The following is a 9,188-nucleotide window of genomic DNA, read 5'->3' on the forward strand; positions in this document are numbered from 1 at the left end:
CGCTGAGCCCGGCCCCGCCCCGTTAATGCCCCGCCCACTCCAGGCTCTGCCACGCCCCATAGGCTCTGCCACGCCCCCGCCCGCGCGGAGCTGCGGCGCAGCCCCCTAAAGGTGAGGCACACCCCAGGAGGCGGGGCCCCGCAGACGCCCCGCCCCCTCTTAAAGGAACGTTGCCGCCCGAAGCCACTGGACAGACTCCTTAAAGGACCCCCACCCATTTTCCAAATCCCTTAGGACCCTCTTGTCCTCCCCACACCTAACCCGCCCTGGATTGTTTTTCCTTTCCTTTTTCCTTTCAATCATTCATTAAAGGGCCAAGACACTAAAACCCCAACCCAAGAGGTTCTTCCCCCACCCCATCGCAGGGAGAAGCTGAGGTCACCTCGCTCTTGCGGGCCGGCCCGGCTCCAGACGTCTACGTTCGTCCCACTAATGGTCTGGTCCCTCCGGCCACAGGGCGGATGGGAGGACTTCGATCCTGTCCAGGACGCGCCTCCACCAAGGCCTGGTCCATTAGCGCCCCCACCGCATCCTGCCTCCTTCCCCAAATCTGCGCCTGGAAACTAAGGACGAGCTGTCCTTGGGGCGCCGGGCCCAGGCCTTTCTCCCGTCCAGTTCGAGCCTGCACCTGCCCATTTTCCAGTTGCATCCATTAAGGCACAATCAGTTTTAATTGTCTGCACCGACCCTGGGATTCCGACTCCACCCCCGACGCCCCTAGAACCCTGGGGCTTGGAAGTCTGTCGTCCCTGTCATAAAAGTCTGTTCACACGTTGTTAATCCCTTTGAGGCACTGGGATGAAAGGGGAGAGATCCTAGCAGCAACCTGCTTCATCCTCTCCCTCTTCTGGTGCTTTCTCTTTGGCTACAGAGGTGACAGTCGCCCTGCTGGGGCTGGGGGCTCCGGGCCCCCGGGGACAAGTTAGGCTCTGAGCCCGCAGGCTCCCAGTACACAAAACCGAGGAGCCCAGGAGGATCGCTCCGGGAGCCCACACTGGGACAGATGGCTCTGCGAGGACCTGGCCCCACCTGCTGGTGGCTTCTGAGTTAGAAAACTTCAAATTACAAAGTAGACGTGCTCCGGAGGTTAGAGGATCAGATCGAATCAGGAATTCAGCCTGGGGTCTGGAAATCAGTGGCTCAGCCTGGGAGTAGGGTCTCAGCCTCTAAATGAAGTTGGGATTCATCCCAGGTTGGCACCACAGTTGGGATGGAGTCTGACTGGGATAGGAGGCTTAGCAGAGGGGTCAGCCACCCAGTCGAAGGCCTGGAACTCAAACTAAGGTCCACAGGTCAGTCCTAATCTGAGGTCAGTCCAGGTGGAAGCTCAGCCAGAGATTAAGGCTCAGTATAGGCTGAGGGTAGTAGGGGGTCGGGGAGTCTAAGTTTCGGCGGAGGTCAGGGCTCAGCTGCAGGTAGGGGGCTCAGGCTGGGGCCGGGATTCAGCCTGACTCAAGACCAGCCTGGGATCTGGGGATGGGCCTCCAGTTGCCTCACTCCAGGACAGAAGGGTCCACCTAAGGCTGGTGACTCAGCCTGGGATCATGGGTCATCGTAGGGTCAAGATTTAGCTTGAGGCCAGGTTTTGGCCTCTCTGTGGATCAGGAAGATTAGGAGAACAGGACAGGCTTTAGCAAATGCATGTGTTTACCAAAAGCCTGAGCTTTGGCTGGGAGCCACATCCCCAGGGTAAGAAAGGGGACGTCCGTCCTTAGGGATACTGGGAAGTGTAGTTTATTGAACGTCCCCTTGAGCTGTTTGCTCCCCCTGCGTTCTGGGTAATGTAGTTCTGAACGGGTCTGTCAGTTAAGAGTGGATGGAGGAATTCCCCTTTAGGGGCCGGATATCAGATCCATCACAATTGGTTGGATGGACTGTTTATCAGAGTACATCCGTGGACAATCTTTCTAGTGATTGGTGAGCGTGGAGGCGGGGTTAAGCGATATCAGCACTTCCATTCGGGGCTCGGGCTGTCCATTTGGTGTCGTACAGGGTGCGGGCTCGAGAGGAGACGATTAGTGATTGGTTGAGTGGGATGAAAAAAGCTGAAGGGTCGGCCCCCACCGTGCGGCGATTGGCGGGCTTGAGGGCGTCAGAGGCGGTGTCGGGGGAGGCGTTGGCTTCAGAGATGGCCGTGAGCGAGAGGAGGGGGCTCGCCCGCGGGAGCCCCGCGGAGTGGGGGAAGCGGCTACTTCTGCTGCTGCTGTTAGGCGGTTGCTCTGGGCGCATCCACCGGCTGACGCTGACGGTGAGTCCCGCCGCGCGGCGGTCTGGGGTGTGGGTCGCAGCTTTGGCCCGGAAAAGCCCCTGGTTTGGAGTGGTTTCGTCCGGATGGAGCGGTCCGGCGCCCCCCGCTTCCAGGTCCGGAGTGGTCTCGTCCGAGGAGCCCCCTCGGTCCTCCTGTTGGAGTTGCCTGGCCCGCCGCGCTGTAGTCGTGCCCCGCCCACCGGGGGGGGGTTCATCTCCGGAGACGGCGGACTCTGAGTCCTCTAAATTCTTGGGATTGCTTTGGGGACGCTAGGGACCCTTGACGCCACCCAGGGAAGTCCCTGGGGGTTCTAGAATAGGGTCCTCTGGGTACTCACTGGGATCTTGGGGGCTCAGTTGGAATCTAAACATTTTCCGGGAGGTGAGGGCCAGGCACCCCAAGATGCGTAACTCTGCTCTCCGGGTGATGCTTACCCAATAGGGAGACTTCCAGGTATCCCAGACTTTCGAATCCTGGGCTCTCCGAACAGTGGCCAGAGGATCCGGAGCCACCCTGTCCCTGCCTGGGATTAAGGTTATGGCCTCCGGAGCTGGCCCTCTCAACCTCTCCCGTCACCCTTTGGACCTGTCCTAAATATAGAGATACCCAGAGGGGCCCGAAGCCCTTGGGGGAACCTCATGCTAGAGCCCTGGGGCTGGGCTGGTGGGAAGTCTGAGCTGCCTCTGCCTTCTTGGTCTCTGGCAGGGGGAGAAGCGAGCAGACATCCAGCTGAACAGCTTTGGCTTCTACACCAACGGCTCTCTGGAGGTGGACCTGAGCCTCCTGCGGCTGGGCCTCCAGGAGACAGATGAGAAAGCCCCATTGGTGAGGGGCTTTGAGGAGTTTGCTGGAGGAGGGAGAGGTGCACAAGTTTCTGAGCTCCGCCCCCCTCCCCCCGCCCCAATTCTGGATTCACATCCTAGCTCTGCCTCTCACCCATGTGATCTTGGGCAAGTCCCTTGATCTCTCTGAGCCTCTGTTTCCTCATCTGTAACTTGGGAATAATAATTTCTCATGCAGTACGTGCCAGGCACTGAGCTGGGGGGAGGGGGGCCTACCAGTGAACAAGACAGCCCCAGTTTCTGCAGTCGAAATGAGAAGTTAGTGTTTACTGAAGGCCCGCTGGGTACCAGGTACCATGCAAATCTATTTCCATGAGTCTGTTCTGTCATAGCCACCTCTCAGGGATGCTGTGAAAATATTACACCTGTAAAGCCAATTTTACAGGTGTTTACACAGACTCAGGGGCACGTGGCTTACTCAGAATCCAAGAGCCTGGATGTGGATCCAAGTGTGTTGGCTTCCAGAGCCCAAGGCAGGGAGCCATGAACATTCTATTTAATTTATTTTTTACATCAACATTTTAAATGGGGGGAAACAGGGTGGGTAGGTCGAGGACCAGCGAAGGTCTCCCTGAGGAAGTGACATCCCAGTCAAGGGGCAAGAATGGTTAGGAGTTAAAGGAAGAGGGTTGGGGGGCTGGGGAAAAGTCAGTGAAGTGAGTGAACACGGAATCTCACGCTTAGTAGGCTTTGAGGAAATTCGAGGTTACGTTACTATTGCCACTGATAGAGGTGGCTTGGAGGTCCCTGCTGGTGTCCCTCACATCACCTCTTTTTCTTGCCAGGTGGGGTTCAGTCTGACCCGTATTCGATCTGGCAGTGTTCCTTCCTATTCAGTGAGTGGAGGGGGCAGAGGTGGAGGTGGGGGGGGGGGGGGGGGAGGGGGGGGGGGGGGGGGAGGGGGGAGGGGCAGGGGTGGTGGAAGGGGAGGATGGTCCGTCAGCATCTGGAACCCAAAGATCCCTGTCCTTTCCCAGAGGGGGGAGCAGGGAGAGACCCTCCCTTGCCCGGGTGGATGGGGAGGAAGGCAGAGTGAGGCTGGACCAGTGGGAGGGGGTGACGAAGGCTCCCTGCTGCCCACTCTCCAGAGCCGGGACCCTCACGACTGTCCTCTCCGGAAAAACAGTAGCAACCTTCTGGCTGTCTTCCTCATCAACACCAAGGATCTGCAGTGAGTTGGAGGGCTGGTGGCTCCCCTAGAGAGCCGTCATTGGGGTTTCCCTGGTTGTGCTACCCACGTGAGCTGATCAGGTGGAATCAGAACCAGCCAGAAAGAACCTTGACTCCTTTGGAGAAAGCCACTCGCTTTTTTTTTTTTTTGGCCGCACCACGTGGCTTGTGGGATCTTGGTTCCCAGACCAGGGATTGAACCCGGGCCCTCGGCAGTGAAAGCACCGAATCATAACCACTGGGCCACCAGGGAATTCCTGTCACTCGCTTTTTAATTTTGCCTTCAAGCCTTCTGATTATGGGAGGGAGAGAGGGGAGGAGTGCCCAGGCAGTATTCGGGTCTCAAGGCAGAAGACCCAACACAGAGGGGTGTTGTGAGAATTAATACAAGTCATTTGTGCGTGTAGGATGCACCCTGTGCGCCAGGCAGCATCCTGGGATCTCTACAGGTGTTAACTCATTGACTGCTCAGACTGTTATTATCCCCATTCTAAAGATGAAAAAACTGAAGCTGAAAACTGGGATTTGAACCCAGGGTCCAAAGATACTCTGTTGCCTCTCTGTATGTACAGCATTTTCTTTTTAAATAGTGTGTACTTCAGTAGAATGAGTGACTTAATGTCACAGGAAGTGACAACTAATCCTCGGTACAGGCAGCTCAGGGATGCAGCAGCCATCTTGATGGGTGGTGGCCAAATGCTGCAACTTGGGGACCACTGATGGAGCCCGACGCTGAGCCCCAGAGGGCCCGAGGGGCCATTGAGTCCCTCAGCAGAGCAGGTGTGCCTGACCCCAGGCTTCAGCCTCCCAGCCTCATCCCACAGGGTCCAGGTACGAAAGTATGGGGAACAGAAGAAGCTGTTCATCTCTGCCGGGCTCCTCCCCGAAGCGCCCTCCGAACCAGAGCTCCCGAAGTCAGAGCACAGGGTCAACCCCAAGGTGGATGGCGGTGAGTCAGGGTGGCCGTGCGGGCATGGAGGGGCGGGTGGGCAGGGCCGCTCCACACGTCCCGCCCATCATTCTGCTGTCTGTCTATCTCTAAAGTCACCTGCTTGCCCCTGGCAGGGACCACTACTGCACCCGACAAGGCCAAGTTGAAACCCACAGGGTCACAAGCCGACCAGCAGGTATGGGGAAGCCAGGGCAGGAGGGAGGAAGCCCCGCCCCCAGGGGGGCCGGCTGATGCTCCATGGAGGTCCTCTGTCCCCTCAGGGCATTGGTGGAAAGGACCAGGACCTGGTGTTGGGCCTGGGCCATCTCAACAACTCCTACAATTTCAGTGTGAGTGTCCAGGGGTGCCTGCAGCCCCTCCCCTCCACAGAGCGGGGACCACCCACGCTGAGGCCTCCTCTCCCCTCTGTCTGCCCCACCTCCCAGTTCCACGTGGTGATCGGCTCGAGGGCCGAGGAAGGCCAGTACAACCTCAACTTCCACAACTGCTACAACTCGGTGCCGGGCCGAGAGCAGCCGTTCGACATCACGGTGAGCAGGGGTGAGGAGGGTGGTCAGCAGGTTCGCGGAGCGCTCACGGCAGGCCAGGTACTCCGTGCTCATCTGGGAGACGGGAAGACCGAGGCTCAGAAACAGGGAGTCGGCCAGGGAGAGAGCGGGAGAGCCGCAGACTCACACTCAGGGCCCCGCAAGTCTGGAGCTAGCACGCAATCCCCCTGCCCACCGCTGTCCCCTCCCCAGGTAATGATCCGGGAGAAGAACCCCGAGGGCTTCCTGTCGGCAGCGGAAATCCCCCTCTTCAAGCTGTACATGGTCATGTCCGCCTGCTTCCTGGCCTCCGGCATCTTCTGGGTGTCCATCCTCTGCAAGAACACGTAATGCCTTTGCCCCTGGGGGTTCCCCACCTCCCCTCATCACACCTTCCCACTCCTACCCCTGACCGATGCCCTCCCACTCTCTTCTGTCCCTGACCCCGCTGCCAGGTACAACGTCTTCAAGATCCACTGGCTCATGGCAGCCCTGGCTTTCACCAAGAGCATCTCTCTCCTCTTCCACAGTGTGAGAGCCTTGGGCCGGGAGCAGGATGGGGTGGGCTGGGGTGTCAGGGGCCAGGAAAAAGCCCCTACAAGCCACTCCTCAAATCTCTGCAGACCCTGGGCTTGGGAGTTCCATTTGTCCATACATTTGTCCATCCATTTTATCACCGTGGCCGGCTGTGCATCCAGTCCTGTCCAGCTGTGACCGCCCACCTTTCAGTCTGACTGTCTGTGGGTCCAGCTATGAGTGTCCACCGGGCTGATTGTCTAACTGTCCATCCACCCGACTCTGACCTTCCCTCCATTGTCATGGCTGTGACTGTCCAGCCATCTGTCCGGCCGCCGTTCTGGCTGTGACTCTCCCTTTCTCAGTCCACTCACCATCCTGATCGTGACCTTCTGTTCGGTCCACTTCCTGGCCACCCATCCGACAGTGACTGTCGGTGTTCCCAAACCACCACCATCTCCATCCCCCCGTCCATCCGTCTGACTGTCCATCCGTCCATCCACCTCCAGATCAACTACTACTTCATCAACAGCCAGGGCCACCCCATCGAGGGCCTCGCTGTCATGCACTACATCACGCATCTGTGAGTGCCCTTCTCTGCCGGGGGCAGGCGGCGGGCAGGGGAGGGCCGGGCCCCCGAGTCTCACCACAGCCCCGGCCCGCCTCCGCCAGGCTGAAGGGCGCCCTCCTCTTCATCACCATCGCCTTGATCGGCTCCGGCTGGGCCTTCATCAAGTACATCCTGTCCGACAAGGAGAAGAAGGTGTTCGGGATCGTGATCTCGCTGCAGGTGCACATGGAGGCCCCAGGGTGGGCAGGTGGACATGAGTGCAGGCTGGGCCCACCCATCCCACCCACCCCACCCCCGCCCCGCAGGTCCTGGCCAACGTGGCCTACATTGTCATCGAGTCCCGTGAGGAGGGCACCAGCGACTACGGCGTCTGGAAGGAGATCCTCTTTCTGGTGGACCTCATCTGCTGCGGCGCCATCCTCTTCCCCGTGGTCTGGTGAGGACCCCCACCCGACCCCCTCCCCTGCAGGCACGGGTGGAGGCAGTGCTGACTGCCCCCCACATCACCCACTCGTTCCCAGGTCCATCCGGCATCTCCAGGACACGTCTGGCACTGATGGGAAGGGTGAGCTGTGCCCTCGGCCCTCGGCCCGCTCCTGGTCCCTCTTGCTGACCCCTGGATGCCCCTTCCATCCCCTCTGACTGCCTCTTCCTGCCTTTCCACCCCCTTACCATCCTGGGACATCCCCCTCCACGCTATGCCCCTGAGACACTCACCCCAATGTCCTCCTGTCCACAGCCCTTCTCCACCCCGTCCCCTTCGTCCTGCCCCCCACCTCCTTCCCTTGACCCCCACTCTCTGTGCCTACCCCTCAGTGGCAGTGAATCTGGCCAAGCTGAAGCTTTTCCGGCATTACTACGTCATGGTAGGAGCCCTGTGCTCGCTCGGGAAGTTTGGGAGGGGGAACAACCAGCCCACTGGCACACCCACCCTAACCCCTCCATCTGCAGTCCCCCGGAGCCCCGCCCTCTGCCCATAATCCTCGACCCCCCTCCCCAGGCATCCCCAGTGGTCCCTCAGCCCTGTGCCCACCCGTGTCCCTGCAGGTCATCTGCTACATCTACTTCACACGGATCATCGCCATCCTGCTGCGGGTGGCCGTGCCTTTCCAGTGGCAGTGGCTGTACCAGGTGAGCACTGAGGCCCCAGGTGGGGCGGAGGGTGGCCCAGACAGTGGAGGTGGAGGTGGGGGCGTGTGCCTGACACTCCCACTCTGCCCCCTTGGCCCCCAGCTCTTGGTGGAGGGCTCCACTCTCGCCTTCTTCGTGCTCACGGGCTACAAGTTCCAGCCCACAAGGGATAACCCGTACCTGCAGCTGCCCCAGGAGGACGAGGAGGACGAGGAGGATGTGCAGATGAAGCAAGTGTGAGCCCTCGGGCTGGGGTGGGTGGGGCTTGGGCAGCAAGGGGCCTGGAGGGCGGGGCTGTGGGGGCAAGTGGGTGGAGCCTGGGGCGGGGCCAAGAGGCTCTGGGGTAGGTGTGGTGGGCTGAATGGGCGGGGCCTGGCTCCCCTCAGCTCACGGATTATCTCCTTAACTGTGTGCCTGCAGAATGACCGATTCTGGGTTCCGGGAAGGCCTGTCCAAAGTCAACAAAACGACCAGCAGGCGAGAGCTGTTGTGATCATGTCCCTGCCTCGGACACTCCTTCATCCCCCTTCATCCCCCTCTCTTCACACATTCCCTGCTCCGGCTTCTCCCAAAGAGCGTGTGGGGAGGAGGGGGCCAGTGCTCACAAGGTATCCAGCTCCCTGGGACCTGAGTTCCTGGAGCCCATTCAGAAGAAGACAGACAGCCCCCCTCCCTCACAGATGTTGAGCACCCTGTCCCCACTTGCAACTGTACAATAATGACCGATCTGTTTTGCTACTCCAGTTTCTTGCCTTTCTGGGGGTTGAGAGCTAATGCAGGGGTTTGAAATTGAGAGATCCGTTGGGGGCACGGGGTGGGGAGAGGTTGCAGTATCCATTGCTTTGCACATTCAATAAATGTTAATTGAGCGACCACTGCGTGCCGGGCCCTGTGCCGGGTCCTGAAGACAGAGCAGTGACCAGGACCCATCCGGTCCCAACGCTCAAGGTGTCACCAGACGGTTCCATCACAGGGCCCTGACCCAGCCTGGGGAATCAGAGGTGAGCAGAGAGAGTGGGGAAAGACGCAGACCCAGATGAGGGGACAGCGTGTGCAAAGACTGGAGGGGAGAAAAAAAATGGTGATTGGGTGACTCCTAAGTGGCTCAGGCTGAGTGCTGTATTCTAAGGCTTCTATTCTAAGGCTTCCAGGGTCTTTAACTCTTGAAAAGCTTATGAGGCACAGAAAGGCTATGTAACTTGCCCAAGGTAACACAGCAAACAAGTTGTTA

The 9,188-nt window shown here is 59.2% G+C and overlaps 1 protein-coding gene across 2 annotated transcripts; it reads left to right on the plus strand.

Moving 5' to 3' along the window:
* Positions 1 to 2,112: 2,112 nt before the first annotated feature.
* GPR108 (G protein-coupled receptor 108) lies at positions 2,113 to 8,829 on the plus strand. Of its 2 annotated transcripts, none has more exons than XM_027085783.1 (18): positions 2,113 to 2,248; positions 2,954 to 3,073; positions 3,876 to 3,926; positions 4,179 to 4,261; positions 5,085 to 5,209; positions 5,326 to 5,387; positions 5,473 to 5,541; positions 5,638 to 5,742; positions 5,953 to 6,086; positions 6,195 to 6,270; positions 6,765 to 6,838; positions 6,928 to 7,045; positions 7,132 to 7,262; positions 7,348 to 7,391; positions 7,643 to 7,692; positions 7,874 to 7,957; positions 8,060 to 8,193; positions 8,378 to 8,829. In XM_027085783.1, exons 1-18 carry the CDS (start codon positions 2,129 to 2,131, stop codon positions 8,448 to 8,450), a joined length of 1,653 nt encoding a protein of 550 aa, XP_026941584.1. In that variant the 5' UTR covers positions 2,113 to 2,128; the 3' UTR covers positions 8,451 to 8,829. The 2 variants fall into 2 exon arrangements, with proteins under 2 accessions (XP_026941584.1, XP_026941586.1); XM_027085785.1 differs by having other exon boundaries at positions 2,114 to 2,248; positions 8,060 to 8,187.
* The last annotated feature ends 359 nt before the right edge of the window (positions 8,830 to 9,188 follow it).

The sequence above is a fragment of the Aethalodelphis obliquidens genome, unplaced genomic scaffold (genome assembly GCF_003676395.1).
Source record: "Aethalodelphis obliquidens isolate GAN/ISIS:26980383/991018 unplaced genomic scaffold, ASM367639v1 scaffold53, whole genome shotgun sequence".
Taxonomy (NCBI): Eukaryota; Metazoa; Chordata; class Mammalia; order Artiodactyla; family Delphinidae; genus Aethalodelphis; species Aethalodelphis obliquidens.

Bases quoted from the DNA above. Each gene is read 5' to 3' on its own strand.
- GPR108 (XM_027085783.1), top strand. From the start codon at position 2,129: ATGGCCGTGAGCGAGAGGAGGGGGCTCGCCCGCGGGAGCCCCGCGGAG. The intron at 2,249-2,953 runs GTGAGTCCCGCC...GGTCTCTGGCAG, and splicing joins TCCACCGGCTGACGCTGACG to GGGGAGAAGCGAGCAGACAT. The intron at 6,839-6,927 runs GTGAGTGCCCTT...CGCCTCCGCCAG, and splicing joins ATGCACTACATCACGCATCT to GCTGAAGGGCGCCCTCCTCT.